The sequence below is a fragment of the Hyposmocoma kahamanoa genome, unplaced genomic scaffold (genome assembly GCF_003589595.1).
Source record: "Hyposmocoma kahamanoa isolate Upper Pololo Valley unplaced genomic scaffold, ASM358959v1 296, whole genome shotgun sequence".
Taxonomy (NCBI): domain Eukaryota; kingdom Metazoa; phylum Arthropoda; class Insecta; order Lepidoptera; family Cosmopterigidae; genus Hyposmocoma; species Hyposmocoma kahamanoa.
Window position 1 is genome coordinate 4857081 of NW_020653780.1, and position 21467 is coordinate 4878547.

General features: G+C 36.9%; 1 protein-coding gene across 1 annotated transcript in view; it reads left to right on the forward strand.

The window, feature by feature from the left end:
- Positions 1-21467, forward strand: part of LOC113229244 (peroxidase-like) — a 30577-nt gene that overhangs the window by 4689 nt on the left and 4421 nt on the right. Inside the window, exons 6-8 of the mRNA XM_026462770.1 lie at positions 6873-7023; positions 14021-14222; positions 16888-16993. Of these exons, the coding sequence (XP_026318555.1) occupies positions 6873-7023; positions 14021-14222; positions 16888-16993 (459 nt within the window). The remainder of the gene's footprint in view (positions 1-6872; positions 7024-14020; positions 14223-16887; positions 16994-21467) is intronic.

A 21467-nucleotide genomic window follows, 5' to 3' on the forward strand; every position in this document is an offset into this window, starting at 1 on the left:
CGCACAGACGAACGGACGGACGGACGGACGCACGCACGCACGCACGCAGGGACGGACGACCGCACGGATGCAGACACGCACGGACGCGCGGACGCACTCACGCACGCAACCACGCACGCACGAGCGCACGGACGAACGGACGGACGGACGGACGGACGCACGCACGTACGCATGGACGGACGACCGCACGGATGCAGACACGCACGGACGCACTCACGGACGCACTCACGCACTCTCGCAGGCACGCACGCACGCACGGTCGCACGCAAGCACGCACGCACACACACACACTCAAACTTCCTATAATCATATCCTGTTTTAAAAATATGAATACGTAAGTACTGCATTTCGCAAGATTACGGGTTGTGCTTATGTTCTTCGGTGGCACAGTTAGTACTATGAGAGCTCGGTGAGGAGGTTTCGGGTTCGGTTCAGGAAACGAAAATTTTTAAGTTAGTTCTGATATAGGTTATCCTGTTGTTTGTTACCCTCAGAGTTATCGTTATTCTGGTATTCACAGTACAGTCAATTTCTTAATTTGAGACCAGAAATTTGGTGTTATTGTCTGGCATTTCTTCTTCCCTAAATGCTTCTTTTCCAAGAAAAAGGAATCTAACAGAGAGACGGTAGAGATACAACAACACTATAAGTATCTCATTTTCGTTACATCGGGAAGTGTGCCTTATTTTTAACAATTCTGAGATCTTATCCTCGCAATAGAGCCTCTGGAAACTACTTACGTACGGTGGCGTGCGGACGAAATATTTTTTTTCCACCATATCGGGAAATATATTTCTATTTGTGTCAGTGAGTCACAACTTGTAGCTTATATATATAGCTTAACATAATAACAAGTACGAAAATATTGTTATGAATACCTTTATTCTTTCATATTACGTTTCACAACCTGTAAGTACAACTGAAGTAATAACGTTACGTCAGAGAACTTCCGTAGGCGACCTTCGTAGTCGAGTGCCTTGCACACTGGTTTTCATTATTTCACTGGTTTCTATTACTTTATTAACGAATAATCAACTTTGCTATACAATAGATCCGCAATGGCGTCACTTTTTACATAGAACTCATTGACTTACAATTACATGGACGTCTGGTCCGCGCTAAAAAGTGTCCGAACTTATAAGGCGTTAAAATCGTATACAGAGCGTCATTCACGCTTTAGTCTTCGTTTGTTCGACTGACAGCGAAGCAAGCAAAATTAGACAGTACTGCGATGACATTACAATTTCAATTCAACGTTTTAGCTTTTTCATATTCCTTTACATGTCACTACGTTTAAATAGGTTGACTTGGGACATTTTTTTCGTGGTTTTTTGTATTAGACCCGTCGTCCATTTATTTGTAAGTCAATGATAGAACTATATAAACATGTAACAATGACGATGACAAAGTATTCCCCATCCAAGTACGTTGTACAGCTATGAACACGTTGAAACTTAAACCAATCTATTAGCAAAACAAAACTCGCTGTTTGTTTTTAATCGATTTTAATTATTTGGGTGGACCGTGACCTCATTTTTCAAATAATCACAAAATGAACAATGTGTACTTAAAGCCCGGTTTTAAAACTTAGTAATCGAATCACACCGTTTATAATTACGACTGTTTATTAAATATTTAAAATTCCAAAATAATTAATGTAAAAAATGTCGTGACCACTGGCTTTGTATGATATCTATGTCAAAACATAGACAGCACAATGAAACGATGATGTTGTCTAAGATTTTTCATCCACTTGTCTATATATACATATAGTATCGATAATATGCTTTAATATACATTCATTCTAAATCTTGATTTGCGAGAGCTTTGATTTAGTTTTCAGTAAAAAAACACAGTTTAAATCGTTGTCCCTTTTTTAACAACAAAGCGCATTGTCGCCTGGATCAAAACGAAGATAGTACCAACTAAGCGAGAGTGAGATTGACCCTCTGTAGCTAGGCCGATAGGAAACAGATCTACAAATCGATCGATCGAGCTTTACCAATCCTTAACTTTACATGGATTCGGCCATTGAAAGTGCTTTTCCATCGGCGAGGTGAGGCGAGAATTAAAATCTCGCCGACCTATTTTCACCAAAAATTGCTATCGCGAGCTCGCGCGAGCACTCGCGATCTCGCGCTAGGGTTATGGATAGTGAAAACACAGTGCTGTTCAATTCGTCAAGCCACAAACACGCGGCTATCTATCTTTTATTATTATTAAATATGTTAACGGAAGAAGAATCAGATGAAGATACGGTTAGAAGAAATAATCATGTTGTAATATAAGCTGCTTAAAATAAATAAATAATAAATAAAAATAAAAATAACTTTTTCCAAAATAGCTTTTTTTTAATATAATCTTTTATCCCTGGGCAAATATTACAAACTAGCAAATTACACATAAAAAAGTTTACAATTATCGCTGGCATGTTTACGTTAAATTGCAACTATATTGTGTACCTATATATATTTTTGAAAACGATGCAATGTTTTAAAAGTGGTTACATAATTATGATAAAATCACAATCCTAATCGTGTACATTTTAATGCAATTATAAATACATAATATGCATTGTATAAATACACACATCAAAAGTGTCTAGGGATCAAGTGAATATTTTTGAAATAAAAATTATTTAAGCAATATTTACCAAATCCAGTCTTCCAGGACGACTTCTTACTTTAATGCTTATGTTTTATTTAACCGCTTACTTATATGTAATTAAAATAAACTAAAATTGATGTTTTTGCAAATTGTGGGAAAAAACTCAAATTAACAGCGTCAATTAAATGACAAAAAAATGGCGAAAATGATGATTATGCTCATTTTTATTGTAAAGATAAGAAAATTAATAATCTGTATTTCCACCATTAACACGAATCACACAATTACAGCGATTTGGCATGCTTAAGATGAGTTCATCAAAATCACTTTGAGGAATGGCCGCCCATGTGTTTTGTAACAAGTCAAAATATTGTTGTAGAGTATGTACGGTATGCATACTCGGCACAGCTCTTCTTTGAAGCATATCCCATGCGTGCTCAATTGGATTGAGGTCTGGCGATTGAGCAGGCCACGGCAGAACGTTGATACGAGCTTCGGCAAGAATGCGTGTTACGACTCTAGCCGTGTGTGGACGTGCGTTGTCATGCATTAGTTGAAATGAATCACCCAACTGGCCTCGCAAATTGATAATAACATCTGAAACAATCCTCTCTGCGTAAACTTGAGCATTGAGGTTACCCCTGATCCAAATGAGATCGGTTCTTCCGCCGATCCAAATACCGGCCCATATCATTATTGTTCCCCCACCATATGGATGAACTTCCTGACAATATCTCAAACGTTCATGACGTCCAGATGTTCTCCAAACTCGAGTACGTCTTGTATCCGGTCTCATACCGAAGCGGGATTCATCCGAAAAGCACATATAGCGCCAGTCTTCTTCCTCCCAGTTTCTGTGTTCGCGAGCCCATCGTAAACGGGTCCTGCGATTGCAGGGTTCAATAGGTGGAACTCTGAGCGGCCTTCGGGATCGCAGACCCACTTCACGTAAACGATTTCGGATTGTTTGATCGCTTATTAGCAAGCCCGAGGAGCTGTGGAGCCTCGTAACCAACATCATGGCGGTCATGGTACGATTCCGTCGAGCAGTATTTTGGATATACCGGTCCTGTCTGCGAGTCGTGATGCGAGATCGTCCTCCATGTCGCTCGACCACGCTGCCCGTCATGCGATAGCGCGTCCAGAGGCGACTTATGACGCTCTGAATTTTAAACAATATTCCTTATTTAAATGTTAAAACTCACTAAAAAGTATCAATAGCGATACAAAAAAGTTAATGTAATTAACCCTAATTGCAGCAATACTCTTAAAACGTACTTGATCCCTAGACACTTTTGATGTGTGTATTTACGAAAATGATATGGATACATGTATCATAAATATGTATCATGCGCGAGCTCGCGCGATATCGTACGAGACATCGTGAATCATGTTTCCGTTGCAGAGTTAATAAAGAGTCTATGTAGGCAGCAATACGGTTCAATGTTACATTAACAAATATTTCCAATCTCGTCTCGCCCATCCTCGTCAATCCCGACCATTTCCACCAAAGATGCGCTAGGAGAGAATTGATATTTCGCCATACAAATTTTAAAAGTCGTCTCGCCTCGTCTCGTTTCGCCTCGCCGGTGGAAATACACCATTAGCCAGTAACTCGCAGCGTGACAGCGTGTGTTTATTGTGCGTCCCCGACGTGACGACGAAATTTCGGTAAGTATATAACTTTTTATATAAATTGTATTTTTATATTTTGGTATTTAAGTCTGAAATGTTTTACATGCATGTGTTCCGTCATTTTCATAAAAATTGTTGAAGAAAAATAATTAAAAATCGTATTTTGTCTCCTGACTGACAATTCCACAGAGTCACGAAAACTGTGACTCAAGGGACAATTTTGGTGACCCAAGCTTTTCTGTACTAAAGATTTCGTTATAAGTAAATACAAAACAAACAAATTAACTAAAGAAACATTCATAAATGACAATTTAAACTTAACAAACGACAATTGTTTTGGAGTTTTTGAAATTTTAGTTTATATACCGATATTTTAAAAATATAATCAAACTGAATCGAACTTTAGATATTTTTGAGTATTATGAGTAAGTACTTGTGTTAGTACTTTTCTTAGTAGAAATCTTGAGTTTCTGTTAAATGAATGTGTCTCAAGCATAGATTCATTATACATTTTTAAAGCAACTGTTTTTTTTTACAAACAAATTGAAATCAGTTTGAATACGATTTTTTAATACAAGCATTACACTTACATAAAATTAATTTATTTCAGTTACCATGCCATTATCGCAGCTGTGAGGCGACGGCGATATAAGAAAAATATTAAAAAGGTCCCTGTAAATATGAGGAATGTAAAAGAAAACGAAGTGTGATTTAATTTGGTTATTGTTTCTTTTTCCATGATTACTTTAGGAATAGAACCAGCGGCTGGTTGTTATATTTTTAAGATATTTTTTATAAGATTAATTGTCCAACAATTCGTAATTTACGTATGTCGTACAAATGACTGTGTCTCTTGCGTCACCTAGATGTCTTCGCTCACAAATTGTCCCCATTTTGTGTGCTATTTTTTGTGCAATTTAAATTTAACTGAAAAGTTATAGAACAAAATTTTGTACAGAACAAGCTTGAAGAATGACGGTCGGTAGTTACATAAATATTAAGTGCATCTTTTTTGTGTTTCTATGAACAGAGTTATAACAAAAGTTTATCCAGTTCATTTTACTCTGTGACTCCAGAGACACAATGTGATCTATATTTAAAAGAATGAGGCTGTTTTTTTTAGTTTTGATACGCCATATTTAATATTAATATACTTATTGATATTAAAGTACAGTGACTGATTACAAAGTTAGTTTTTATTTACTTTTTGTCATAACTACAAATATATACGTTAGCTAGGAGACATCATGAAGTGTCATAATAGACAAAAAAAAATTTTTTTAAGACTTTCGCGGTTATTCACTAAATGATTATCACTAGTATCAGGTTTCTTACCACGGTATGACTTCTTTTTATTTTCCCGATATTTCGGAACGGTTGCACGCTTCTTTCTTTTAGTTGCACGTTCATGGTCACGGGTTGACTGGAGTCACTGATACTAGTGATAATCATTTAGTGAATAACCACGAAAGTCTTAAGCCAGTCAACCCGTGACCATGGAGCGTGCAACCGTTCCGAAATATCGGGAAAATAAAAAGAAGTCATACCGTGTAAGAAACCTGATACTAGTGATAATCATTTAAAAAAGTATTTTATGACTATAAACGATGTTAAATAAATAAAGATAGGTATTAAGATAGAGAGCACGTCCATTTCTTTTTTTTTTTTTGTATAAAGGAAGCTGTAGTGGCTCATATAACGGACGCTACAGGAATATCACACGGTAATATAACTTTTGATTTTATAACGGGAGATTTAAAATTCTACCTCGAAGTTCTTAGTTAGAAGGGTAGTAAGCTCTCTGATAATCCAAATTTTAATTTTAAAAAAGACAATACGTCGTATTACCGTCAAGGTGTATTTAAGGAGTAATCCCCTGTCCTGGCACACAAGGAACTAAATACAAAATTATTTTCGATGAAAACCTGTGTTAAAAAATAATGCAGCACTGATGTGAATCCAAAGTTACATTTCGCTTGTCCCTTTTTATCGTCCGTACCGGAAGTACTCTGTATTCGATGGGAATAATTGAGCTGTAAGAAGATAGCTCTCCTGAAAATCCTTGTTCAGTATTAGGTGTACCACTTTGAAGTGGAATGGGACATGAATAGGATATATCTACTAATCATAATTCGTAGACGCCTAAATTACTTCGGAAATTGAAATTTGTTTTCGAGAAACTTTTATAGAGCACAAAGCGTTTGTTTAAGATTTAGAAGTAGGTTCATGCCTTTATAACAATAAATCTCAGATGAAGCTTTTGTTTTAAAACACCGTATTGAAATTGATTACCGAAGTACATTTCCGCATGTCATTGTCGGCTTTGAATGATAAGTTAAACTTGGTGAAGAGTGTTGTAAGCGATAAAACGAAAGTGTCAATAATTATGTGTTAATAAAACTTTTATTGAATAAAATTTTTGTTTAGTTACGCAAAAATAATATTCCCGTTTGAATTTGTAGTTTGAATTTGTAATATTGTAATTTTTATGGGGATTGTTGGCGGAAATTGTGCATTTATGGTGTAGTCATATGGCTTGCATTACGTCGAACACTAGCACAGCGCCTATGCTCGGAGTTTAGGGCTCTATTGTTTTGAATATTGTACCTCAGTGCTATTTTTGTTACCAGGCGTAACAGAACGTTTGGTGGAGATTTGCGAGCTACGGACATTCAGCGTGGTCGCGACCATGGCCTTGGCTCATATGTGAATACGCGGGCTGCTTATGGCCTCTCTGTACCGCAAAGCTTCCATGAAATGAGTGACTACATATCCAAAGAGGTATACTCGTGTATAAGGTCTTATTTTTAGTTAATATATCCGCTTCGGTACGGGAAAACAAAAACTGAACTTATGGCGAGGTCTTTTAACGCGAACCTAGATTTTAGGAGGGGGATGGCCTCTCGCGTCTCACAATCCGCGCGCTGTAAATATGAATAAAATAAGAACAGGCGGAGAAAATTTAACACAGTTCCGACGTCGACAAACACCCGATGGCGACCAACGGCGCGGCTTGTCGTTAAATCGCTGGGCAATTCACAAATTTTGGTATTAATGTGAATTTGTTAACTAATAGGGCTTCAGTTTTTTTTACTCTTTATTTATTTAGTATATGAACTCTTTCTGCTGCTACTAAAAGGTTTCTGGCAATGAGTGTAAGTATGTTCAAGAATTGCTACGCACTTCTACTATTTGCTACCTTTTCTAAATATTTGCCACCTTTAAAAATACTTGATCAACCATTCTAATGTCAGAAGTAAAGCACTAAAAATTTTGCTTTCATAATTGAATCAGGCACTTCTTCTTAAAATTGTCAATAGGTAGCAATTATTGGTAATACATACTTCTGGAAAATCTGCTCCCTTCATGCTGGCCATCAGCCATTCTGGTACCACAATGGCCGGTCATTTTTTTTAAATTTCTCAGAATATATCAAAGGTAGCAATTATTTAGAAAACATAGCAAATAGTAACAAATAAATAACAATTCTTGAATATACACTCAGTGCCAGAAACCTCACCAGACTAATTCGCCTCAATGTGTTAATTGTTAAACGCTTGTGCACTTTTTTTTTTTTTTTTTTTTTTATACCTGACAGGCAAATGACTCCACTCCACCTGATGTTATAATGTTTATAATATTATGACGATAAAGCACTAAAAACTTTTGCTTTCATAATTTAACCAGACACTTCTTCGTAAAATTTTCAATCGGTTCTATTTTTTAATTAATGTAGATAAGAAGGTCATACCTTTAATTGGTGAAAGTAGCAAATAGGTAGCAATTATTGGTAATACATACTCCTGGAAAATATGGTCCCTTCATGATGAACAAAGTGGCCACCAGCCACACTGATATCAGAATGACTGGTCAATTATTTTTTTAAATTTCTTAGAATATATCAAAGATTACAATTATTTAGATAAGGGAGACACCCCTCCCACAGACCCCTCTCCCACGGCACCAGAGTTATTCCGTCGGGCCTTTTTCCATCTGATTGGAAAATAATTTGAGGCATACCTTAAATAGAACATTACACAGCTTGACATTTCATTATAGTAAATTTCATTTTATGGATACTAATAATTTTATTAGTAAATATTTTTATTTGACTAAAGATAGGTATTATCTTACTAGTTATTTTAGGAGACAGATAGCAGAGTTGCTATCATATTACATTAATAATTCAGCCAAATCGTTAGCTACCAGACCGGCTGCTTCTATTGAGCAGTCCGTTGACATAGGTCAGTTTACTGAAAGTAATCGATCTGTTGAAAATAATTCAATTTCTAATTATTTAAATTAATTAATAAGACAACGGAGAGATACTCTTGCAACACAATGACAGTAAAAAACCAGCATAAAACACACAGAAATAAAATAAATTGTATATTAAATCTGGTGCACCAAAATATTCAAGACACGAAAGGCAAAGAGTTAGAAATAGAATTATTTATTAACTGTAATAATATTGATATTCTTTGTATTACTGATTACCTTTGTATTCGTTTTTCAATATAGAAAACATAAGTGAAAAGTGCTCCAAACTTGTAGAAGTAATCTGTACTTGCAGTCCAATAAGTTACTTATAATGCCTTTGAATCTGCCTTGTCCTCTCTACCATAATAATATAAGCTAATGGTAAACAATGTTCTAGTGTTCTAGGTTATTATGTATTACCTCTTAATTCGTTGAACTTTCAAAATCTAAATATCAATGAACGCATTCAAACATACAAAATTAGTTACAGGAGAGTGTCCGGGTTATATATAATGTAATTTGTGTCAATAAGAACGTCAGAGGATATTTATGGTACACTTAACGGGACGGGACATGGAAAGGGATGGCAAGAGAACGTATGGGCTAATAAACAGACAGTGGCTCTATTTGAAATCGAACTTTATTACTACTTACAAAAGTCGCAGTAGAGCTCCTTGAGAAAGAGTGCGTCCAGGGAAGTACTGCCACCTTACTTATTTCTGCCGCCAAGCAGTAATGTGAGCATTATAATTTTGTACCTACTTACAACTGCAATAAATTATGTAAATTACAGCGACTTAATAAAACATGTTGTATTCCGAGCAGCCGTCGGTTTCCACAGCTTATACAAAGCACTGCTTGTACAAATTTTAATAGTTAATTTCGTTCGAATAAATCAGCACAGGTATACGCAAACGGCGGATATTGAAGTTATCAACTCAGGAATGCGTGTTCTACTTTTTATTCATTCCCTTACGCAGGTCGGCGATGTTCACCCATTTGTGGCCTCAAAAGCGTGCTCAGATTGACCCTTAATTTATAATAGTAATGAATGAAATACATAAAAAGTTCAAAAAATTGAAAAGGTACAATGTACTAAAATCCAACCCGTTGAAAGGTGGGAGTCCATTACGGAGTTTTTTTTAATAATATCAAGTGACGGGACGAACAAGTCGCGCGCATTATGGTAAGCTACACGCCTGTCCATAACAGTTACAGTGCCACTCAGAGCTTTAAATCGCAAAGATTTGAGGAGCACTTCCACTGCGCCCGTCACCCTGAGACATAAGTTGACAAGTCCCATGTGCCTGTAATTTCACCAGCACCCTTACCCTTCAAAACCGGAACACAGTAACGCTCTCATTACTGCTTGGCGGCAGAAATATGTAAGGTGGCAGTACTGCTCTGGACGAACTCCTTCACAAGGAGCCCAACTGCTACTGAAATTATAGTCTGGCAAAAGTTAATGGCAATATAATTTCTTTTTCAGCGTTTTGAAAAGAGATTTGCGGTCGTTTCAATTTAAAGAGTTTATTAAAATCAAACTCACAGTCGATGTCAGCCATTTTAATTATAGATCAAAGCTCCTGATGTCTTTTTCTTATCACATTTTATTGTCAAAAGTGCCCGAAGAAATTAAAATGGTCAATTTGTTTAAGTACAAATAACATTATAATTAAAGAAGACGTACTTTAAGGGTGCCTTATTTTTTATTTTATTAGATGCTTATATAAATGCTGTAGTACCACAGTGGCGCTGCAACCGCGGCACTGGTAATTGTCGTACAATACAGTGTGTTGATTTGCATTCTCGCCATACTTAAGAAATTAATAATATAAATAATACTAAACTAATATTCTGGTCAATATTCTGACTAATTGTATCTGGTAAAGTTTTGCAAAATTGTCTTTAAATCATATGCATCGCCGGGCATTGTACCCGACGGGGCCCGAGCAAGCCCGAGCGAGCGCTCGGCCACTCGGCATTTCACCGGACGGTATTGTTATAATTTATTAATTATTTGCAACATAGGGAAGTAGACTGAAAATATTTGTTTGTTTTGTAAAACTTAAAATTAAAATTTGGTATTTACCAATTTTAGGTTAGGTAGGTACCTACCCTCGAAGGAATTTCCATAAGTGTCCACCGGTTGGTGTACACTTATGCCGCTATGATTGGCTTTGCAAAAATTCGCATGTTGTCGAGAGCTTCGTTTCAACTTTCTGAGTTAGCAAATGACTTCACAAATTTGAAAGTGGCGACGGTTTTTGCGCGCAATTGTTCAATACTCGGTAATACTCTTGTATACTAAGCATTCACGTCACCTCATTAGTCATACACTTGCCGTCCATAATTAAAAGGAGCGCTACCTTGATGGTAATACAGTTCTGGTGAATACCAAACATCTCTCAAACCACGCGCGACTGACTGTACACCGATTGATGAGGCGCCCGCTTGTATTTGAGAAAGAGATAACAAGAGAGTAAACAAGTCGGTCCGTTGTGTGATAGCTCGTGTCATGCAAAAGTTCCATGACCTTTGGATCAGGTGATTGCGAATCGATGTTTACCGCAACTAAATAAAAAAATAACAATTTAGGAACTTTTTTGCGATTTATTTTTTTGTGGTTTGGAGTCAGTTTTGAATATAGAATAACCTCTGTAAATATGGCGAGAATGCAAATCAAGACATTGTATTTAGATGTGCAGCTGCAGCGCCACAGTTGCGCCACGCGCGCGCCTTGTTTACAAAGTAGATAGATATTGTACCACAGTTGCGCCACGCGCCATTTCAGCGCTCCTACAAGCGGCTGATTTGTAGGCGCCCTTGCTGTGATAGAATCATGATCCCATTCCGTATGACTATGAATACATCTGCCATGATCTTATTACTTGTAATAATATAGGAATATATATATATATATATATATATATATATATATATATATATATATATATTTATATTATGTGTGAATACCCAAAATGTAACATTTCGCAGTACTAACTTCTAATATAAAGCATCGATGACTAATACATAGCTAACGTACTCCGATCACGCAACATTTCTAAAAGGTGTTTCGGCACAAGTATTTTACTCAATAAAATACTTTCGTAACATTGTTCTCTTTACCTTTTCCTTATTTAGGGGTGACACTGGATCTAAATCACTTAAAAGAAAGAAGTGAACAACAGCGAAAGTTTTCTTTCCTTATGTACCTACTTTATAATATTCAAGACATGCAGTATTTATGCTTAGAATAATAACGCATAGAATGATAGTTTCATATCAAACGAACTGTCACAAGTGAGGCAAAAACCAAATTCATGTAGGCGTAAGCAACTTGTAACTACGCTCGTCGGCACGCACACAAATATACAAATAATGATGCCATGGAATAACATTTCCCTCAAAAGTGGGGAAATTGTATCTTGCTTAACTCATCATTAAGTTAAAGGTGCCTACAGATTTGCCCGACATTGTCGATCAGGTGCCTACAGATATGCTCGGTTTTGTCGATGAAAAACGAATATAGCACTTATTTGTAAATCCAAGATGGCGGACACGATTTTTCAAAATATGCTATATGGGTATCCTTTTCGAGGTACTTGGGGGTGCTCATGACGAATATGGCACTCATTTCTACATCCAAGATGGCGGGCACGATTTTTCAAAAAAATGCAATATGGGTATCATTTTCGAGGTACTTGGGGGTGCTCATTACGAATATGGCACTCATTTCTAAATCCAAGATGGCGGGCACGATTTTTTCAAAAAAATGCAATATGGGTATCATTTTCGAGGTATCTGGGGATGCTCATTACGAATATGGCACTCATTTCTAAATCCAAGATGGCGGACACGAGTTTTCAAATAAATGCAATATGGGTATCATTTTCGAGGTACTTGGGGGTGCTCATTACGAATATGGCACTCATTTGTAAATCCAAGATGGCGGGCACGATTTTTTCAAAAAAATGCTATGTGGGTATCATTTTCGAGGTATTTGGGGATGCTCAATGCGAATATGGCACTATTTGTAAATCCAAGATGGCGGGCACGATTTTTCAAATAATGGCAAGTTGGGTATCGTTTTCGAGGTATTTGGGGGTGCTCATTACGAATATTGCTTTTATTTGAACTGTCGTGTTTGCCATCTTGGATTTAGAAATGAGTCCCATATTTGTATTGAACATTCCCAAACATCTCGAAAACGATACCCAACTTGCCATTATTCGAAAAATCGCGCCCGCCATCTTGGATTTAGAAATAAGTGCCATATTCGAAACCTAAAACCGAAAATGCCATAAGCAAACATTAAAGAAAATAACTGTTAAAATAGATTAAAAAATCGCTTAAGAATGCTCCCCTTTTAAGAAAATAAAATATTTTAATATAAAATATTTCGCTTGAGTTACGAAAAGAAAGACATATAATAAGCTATCAAAGTTGTACTGGTGGTGCCAACACTATAGTAGAAACAAATATATACTGTAAATTTGTTGCAATATGTGCTCCAATTCAAATAAAATTAATATGAATAATTATTCAATAAAGCATGAACGCAGAGCCGTTAAAAGTATTATAAAATAATTAAGTGTCCCAATCACTTACAGGAGTTAACGAAAACATTCAATTAACACCACTAAAATTTACGTAATATAATTATTTTGATACAGAATGGCAAAATGGGGAGAAAAAAAATTCGTTACTTTGCAACACTTTCGTATCTTGTTGCCGCGAAATTATTTTTCTGTTTTAGTGAATATTTACATAAAAATATGAGTTGAAACGCATTACTTACTTGTGGAATGCGATGTTAGTGTCTATTTTGTTTGTCTGTTGTATTTTTACACCCATTTACCGCACATTTCGTCATTTTTAGCAAAAAATTTTGGAGCTGTTCGCGGTGCAATATGACCTTGAGCACTAACAGCCCGCGCGCTCCTGGGACGCGTTTGGAACCCTCTAACTTGCCTCACTTAGCGTGTGCGGGCTAGGTTTCTATGCGTTATTATTCTAAGTATTTATGTATAAATCGATATCATAAATATCCCTCATCGCATATAAGACAAAGGAACGCAGTGCTTTGACTATAAAATTCAATTAACAAGCTTCTTTTTAAAATGACGTTTACCGAATATCACAATGTTTTACTACCATGGCATTCATGTCAGTTTGTCTGTATCAATATCACAATGTTTTACTGCTATGATATTCAGTTACTTTTTGTGAAATGACTCCATTAGTTTGTTATAATTGTATACTGAGTGAAGACAAAATTTCATAGATTTCTCACACATGGCGTCACGGCAAAAAGCAATTAAAAATCAAATGCAAAGCTCTGCAACAAGCACATAGAAAAATTCGTAAGGTCGCCTATTTCATTCTGTGGCTCAATTGGGTGGGAGAGTGTCAGCCTGGTATGCTGAAGATTGAATCCAGCCGGATTGAATGAATTTTTCTTAGTGTTCCAACTTTACATTACTAATTATAACAAAGGTTGTTTTTAATTCAACAGAACATACAAGTCTTGCAATCATTGTACGAGTCACTTCAGGATGTGGAATTAGTAGTTGCCGGGTCGCTGGAACATAACGTTCCAGGTGCTCTAGCTGGCCCTACATACCTTAGCATCCTCACTGAACAGTTCTACAGAACCAGAGTTGGAGACAGATACTTCTTTGAAAACGGAGCTGATCCTGACATCGCCTTCACTCCTAGTAAGTTTCGTCCAAAACTTGTATATCCGTAAGTAGTAGTAGCCTGTATCGCCTCTCATTTGAGACTGGTGTAGTTCCCAAGTCGTGGAAGCTTGCAAACGTGCAACCTGTGCCCAAAACAGGAAGCAGAGCTGACCCTGTCAACTACAGACTTATCTCAGTCACTTCCATGTCCTGCAAGACTATGGAACGTGTACTCAACAACCGTGTGCTGACGTACCTTGAAGACAACGACCGCCTCAGTGATCGCCAGTACGGATTCCGACGAGGGTGATCCACTGGAGATCTTCTTGTGTATCACATATGGAGCTAGGCTATAGAAAAGCAAGGCGAAGCACTTGCAGTGTCTTTGGACATTTCTGAAGCCTTTGACAGGGTCTGGCAAGCAAACCTTTTAAGTAAGCTTCCATGTTATGGGCTTCCCATTGACCTTTGCAATTGGATCTCGGATTTCTTGAGCGGACGGTCCATTCAAGTGATCTTAGAAGGCTACTTTTCCGAAAATCGGGCGACAGATAGAGGTTCCGCAATACTTTTTCTGCTGCATATCAATGATATGTTAATTCAAGATATCTATGCTTATGCTGATTACAACACAGTTGTAGATAGGTATTTGACCAATGCTAGGGTCAGTGGGGAGGAAATCCTGTCTTGTCGAGAATCTATAGTTAGCCGTTGGACTTGACACTCAAGGCGGTCTTTTTTTTATAAATTCAAGACAGTCTTCGATTGGGGCGATGCTAATCTTGTCAAATTTAATGCTATTAAAACGCAGGCGTGTCAATTTACCAAAAAACGGAGTCCCTTTGAGCTAACTGCGACTTTTTTTATCTATCCATACCAATAGCCGACAGTCTCCAGATCCTTGGAATAGACCTGTCGTCCAATCTGAACTTCGGCAGATACATTGAATCCACGGGCAAAAATGCACCCAGGAAGCTTGGCATCCTTTTCAGAGTGAGGCGTTACTGCCTTCGTGGCCGAACGGTTACCATACTGGCGCGCAGATGTCCCAAGTTCGATTTCCGGGCGGGAAGAAATATTTGTATGGCTTACATTTATTTCTCTCGTGAGTTTGGGTGTATTTTATGGATGTCTATGTGTGTGCCCATGACACCCGTGACACAGGGTTCCCTAGTGCGGGGCTATGTTGAGTGTGTGTGTTATTATTATTACTATTAATATTACATCCCACCGGGACAAGTATCAAGCACAAGTTCGGTCGTATATGGAGTACTGCTGCCACTTTTGGGATAGTGACCTTGGTTTCAATTGACAAGCGTGCCAAGAGGTTATAGGTGACTCGGAATTAGTAGAGGCGAAGCTGCACAGTCATGAATACCGCCGTAAAGTTGCGTCCTTATCGGTATTTTACGGGATATATCACGGAGAGTGTGCGATGAAATTATAGTCCGTTCTAATCCATTTTGAACAAAAAGTAAACAAACCTGTTTAGTAAAAATTCTAAATCACTCAATAAATCGAACATGTAACACTTTCACGAATATTTCGAAGATTTTGGGTTGATATCTCATCACTTTTTCTAACAATATTCATTTGAATAGCATCGGAAAATCGTATTTGAAAAATGGTAGTCCAAAAGTGAGGTTATTATTCATGTTTTATACTTCTATGACTTACCTATGGTTGCATAGTGCTGTTCGAAAAAAACATTCAGTTCAATCAATTAAAGTTTAGTAATCGATTATTACATCGAACATTTCAATCGCAATCGAACGAGTATCTGAGCGTAAGGATTTGAAGGAGGATTTGAACTAAAATTTTAAATATAAGCATATTTAAAATTTCAGTGTCATGTAGGTTATTTATGGAAAACCGCTGGTATGGCTCAATTGAACAAATCGATTCATCCAATTATTTAATCGATGTGTAGTTGGCGTTACAATTGGCCATCACTAAACCATCTATGGGCGGTGACTTGTTTGTTTATTTTTCGTTCAAAATGGATTGAAATGAAGTACACACGATTTAATTTCGCCTTTCCCTTTCCATCATCGGGGAACCAGACGTAGGCCTGGATTCCACCCCTATGTTGTGGATATTCCAATGATTCGCACGAAACACGTTAGCTTCCACATTTATATGGCGAACGGTTAACGGGTGGACTTCCCTGCCAACCGACTTGTTTCCTGAACGTTATAACTTCGACCTTTTCAAGACGAGAGTGAATGGACATTATTTAGGTGTGCATGCTCAATCGTCGACCTCTGCATGGTCCATCAGATGAAAAGGAAGTTGAATGCGCAGTTACATTTATATAAAAAAACAATTTAGTCGTATTAACAGACTAAATAACAGAAAAACAAATTGAAAAAGGACAAAATAATTTTGTACAGTGATGTGTTTCAAGACACTATTGTTGCTTTTCATATAAACAAGTAATTTAATGCCTACTTCGTCGTCCTATGAAAGTAAACATGATTAATGCATATCTGTATTTTCTTTCTTTTCAATTGCTAGAAAGAACAAGTATAAAGTGCAACCTAAGTTTCTGGTTTATGTTGTTATACAATGGTTCTCGATAAATATTAACCTTGAAGGTCAATAACCGGAATAGTTTTAAGAGTCCATAAGGCCGGCCGGTTTCTTTGAAAAATTAATTTGCTTTGATTTTTGCTTTAATATTTAGTTTTTTCTATATCAGGTCAACTGGCGGAAATCCGCAAATCATCGATGGCGCGATTACTTTGTGACAACGTTAACTCAATTAATCTTATGCAGCCTAGAGCCTTCGAACAACTAAGCCCTGAGTAAGTATATACCTAGTTTCTTCGCGTCCCACTATTACTTTTATAATACAAAGAATACGTGTATGGACAGGTACTGGTATAAAGAAGATTATGCGTGTTGCATTTACTTAATTTACGTTACACCCGAATATATTAATGAGCTTTTTTCATAATTTCTGAGGGATACTCAAAATTTGTTGTATTGTTCGTGGATTCATGGCTCTTCAAGAGTAATGCAATTATGTTAATACCATGTGTAGTTGAAAAATAAAAATCCTCAGTGTTTTCTTTTTTCAATCGGCCTTAAATTTTCTATTCAATTATCTCGGCGATTTATTATGCAAAGTTTATTTCATTAGGCAAAACTAAAATCCTACGCAAGGAGAACGGTTTCATCCAGAGGTAATAAAGTGGTAAAAATAGTACATTACTGCAGAGGCCGGGAAGTAAGGGATCGCTGCACGAGTATGAATTACAAGGACGAGCGCCAGCGTGGCTTTGTACATAGGGCGCACTGTAAGTTTCCGGAACTGGCCACATACACATACATAATTAAAACATTTGAAAATGGAATTCTTTGGCTGTAGAATACAGTTTGTTTCATCTGACTGTCACGTGTTTTTAACCGACTTCAAAAAAGGAGGAGGTTTTCAATTCGACTATATGTTCTTTTTTTTGTTTTTTTTTTGTATGTTACGCGATAACTCCGGTATTTGTGAACCGATTTTCATGATTCTTTTTTTGTTGGAAAGGGGGTAATTCCATAGTGGTCCCATTTTATTTTGTAGAAAATCAACCACCTCATAAGGTGGCTGTTCACGCATGAAGATTCATTTTTATAAATAGCGCCTGACTTTAATTTAGGAGCAATTACTTTTAGCGATTATTTAGTTGATTTGCTATTTCTCCAATTCAAGGCGTATTTCTCTCGATATACTTTGAGTAGTGTCGTAGTGAGAACCTATTTTTATTATCTCCAGTATCAAGTCCTGTATAGTGGCGAACTAGGGGATATTTCAATGAAACTTAGCAAATAGATGTAATTCCACGTACTTTTGAGGTCGGTTTTTTTAGTACTCTGTACTGAGATTATTTGTGTATGATGTGATGTGGCGTCATTTTAGAAATTGGTTGTCTACTATGGTTGGCATAATCCAGAGGCAATCCTGCAAGGCGCTGTTTGGTGTACACCGAATAAAGACCCACTACTCGCAATATGTTTTTGAGGTCATTATGTTCACGCGGAAACACTTAGCACAGTTTGGGCGAGTGATGGTGATGGGTGGGTGCCTCGTTCGTGCGGGACAACTCCGAACAGTACCGCGTCACTGCACTTCATGAAAAAAACACGCGGGGTATAGGACCGACCTTTAATTATAAGATTATAAGCACCTACCTGCCGAACTAAAAAACTAATGTTATGAGGAAACGTTCAGGTGCAGACTGAAGTACCTTTTATTGGAAAAGTCCCTTTACTCAATAACAGAGTACACTCAAAGTACTTAATTAATTAAATTAATATATTTATTAATGACTTTGACATTAATCGTATTATTATACTGTAATCATTGACTTACAAATAAATGGACGACGGGTCTAATACAAAAACCACGAAAAAAATGTCTCAAGTCAACCTATTTAAACGTAGTGACATGTAAAAGAATATGAAAAAGCTAAAACGTTGAATTTAAATTGTAATGTCATCGCAGTACTGTTTAATTTTGCTAGCTTCGCTGTCAGTCGAACAAACGAAGACTAAAGCGTGAATGACGCTCTGTATACGATTTTAACGCCCTATAAGTTCGGATACTTTTTAGCGCGGACCCGACGTACATATAATTGTAAGTCACTGACTGTAATAATACTTATTAGTTACTAAGTATCCATATTGACATTTTCTGTATACGCTTGACATTGTTAGTTTAATTTAATTATTTATTAGTTTAATTTAATTATGTTTGATTTTGTACACGTACACTATTGCGTACTTATGATTCACTATTATATAATTATTTCTTCATTATTTTGTATACTTGACGCTCACTTTTCAAAGGGTAGTATAAAATGACATGTAATTGTATTTGTATGAAATTTGTTATGTTGACAGAAATAAACTAAACTGAGCTAAACTACATCACCATGGATTTAACTTGTGACAATTTTCGTAGTATGATTTTCTACGATTTTAAATGTAATTGAACAGCTCAGCGGAGCTTCTCTCGGCTTCAAACTGCTTTTGGTGATGAAGCACCATGCAAGACGACTATTTATAGCTGGTTTGCAGAATTCAAACCCGGTCGTGTGAATCTAAGTGACGAATTTCGTGATGGTCGCCCGTCCACTGCTGTGAAGAATAAAAACATCGGTGCTGTGCGCCGTATGATCAAAACAGACAGGCATGTGACATACCATGAGATTCAGGCATCTTTAGGCATAAGCATGAGTTAAATACAATCAACACTACACAAACATTTGGGTGTGAAAAAGCTGTGCTCTCGGTGGATCCCACACAATTTGACAGAGGCTCAAAAAACGGATCGTGTCACTTGGCGCAATGCCATGCTTACCAGATTCAACGAAGGGGCGTCAAATTTGGTGTGGGACATAATAACAGGTGACGAAACATGGATTTATAGTTACGATACCAAAACAAACCAGCAATCGAGCGTATGGGTCTTTCGAGTGAGTCGAATGCAACCTAAATGGACGCGCGTGCAAAGTGCCTCTAAGTGGATGATTGCTTCTTTTACTTACTAAAACTGGACACGTGACTACTGTTGCTTTGGAGAATTGTTGTACCGTGAGTAGTGATTGATACACAACCATTTGTTTGCCAGCAGTTATTGACAAACTTCGTAAAAATAGCCGTAAACGCCGTATCATCTTGCACCACGATAATGCCAGTTCTCACGCGGCCAGAGAAATGAATTTTTGAAGGTGAACAACGTTGACCTTATAAGCCATCACGCGTACCGTCCCGACCTGGCACCTTGTCACTTTTATTTATTTCCAAAAATTAAGAACCAGTTACGCGGTCAACGATTTTCATCACCTGGAAGGCTTTTGAAGAGTATGAAATATACGTTTCAGAGATTGTCACGGAGGAGTGGCATAAATGTTTTCAAAATTGGTTCATTCGTATGAAAAAGTGCATTAACGCTAACGGAGAATATTTTGAAAATATATAAAATATAAATAGCATATTTTTCTTATTCATTCCGGAAACTTATAGTACGCCTCACGTATTAATACAAATTTCCGCCGAGAGTTAAGTTATCATATTCCCGGAAAACCCTCGACTCAGCACTGCCCAGAATGCAACCGATGCAATTATCGAATTAATGCAATATTTATTTTATAATTTGAAGATCAGACTTGTCGTGGCATTGGCAAACTTGTATTCTCTCCATTAAATAAATTTTATTTTTAAAAGGCTTTTTTCGGTCGAGACATGTGTAGAATTTTTGCGAGGAAGTAACAAAATACTAAAGAGAGTAAGATGTATAATAGCAAAAGTAATGTATTTTTAACCGACTTCAAAAAAAGGAGGATGTTCTCAATGCGTCTGTATGTTTTTTCTTTTTTTGTGTGTACGTTACGCGACAACTCCGGTATTTGTGAACCGAATTTCATGGTTATTTTCTTGTTGTAAAGAGGGTACCTCCATAGTGGTCCTATTTAATTTTAAAGACAATCGTCCACCTCTACAGGTGGCTGTTTACGCATGAAGATTCGTTTTTGTAAATAGCGCCTAAATTGTATTACAAGGAGCAATTATTTTAATGGTTGGTTTTGCTATTCTCCAATTCAAGGCGTTTTTCTCTCACAATATACTTTGAGTAATGAGAACCGATTTTTATCCTCTTTTGTGTCAAGTCCCGTATAGTGGCGAACAAGGGGATGAATTCGGGTTTGCGCACTTTCCGGTAACTGATTTCAATAAAACTTGGTAATTATATGTAATTCCACGTACTTTTGAGGTCGGTTTTTTTAGTACTCTGTACTAAAATTATATTTATTGTTATTGCTTTTCTCACTAGCATTCATTTTCGCGACTAAAATACAAAAAAATCGACAAAACAAAAGAATACCTAAATACTTTAGTTTAAAAGTTACTGCCATTTTTTTTTTTAGTAACCTGTACAGGTTGGTATTTTTAATTCTCGCAGTTATGAACACTGGGCAGTTGGCTGTTTGAGTTTTTCTTTGAAGGTTTTCGCCAGGAAGAAGTCGCATGGTCCATAAATGACAAACTTTTTTTGAAAGTAATGCAACCATTTTCGAGCATGTTTGGGAAAAATATATTAAAGAGCAAAAAACTTGACTTACAAGATTTATTAGAAAACACATGGAACTGACTATAGACTCGTGTATGAAATTTTTTCCGGCCTGGGATTATGAAACGTTTATATCAAAATGATTATTTGCAGTGTAAATTTGTCACCGTTTTATGAGTGCGAGTCGCTTACCATCAGGCGCACGACTTGTTCGTTCC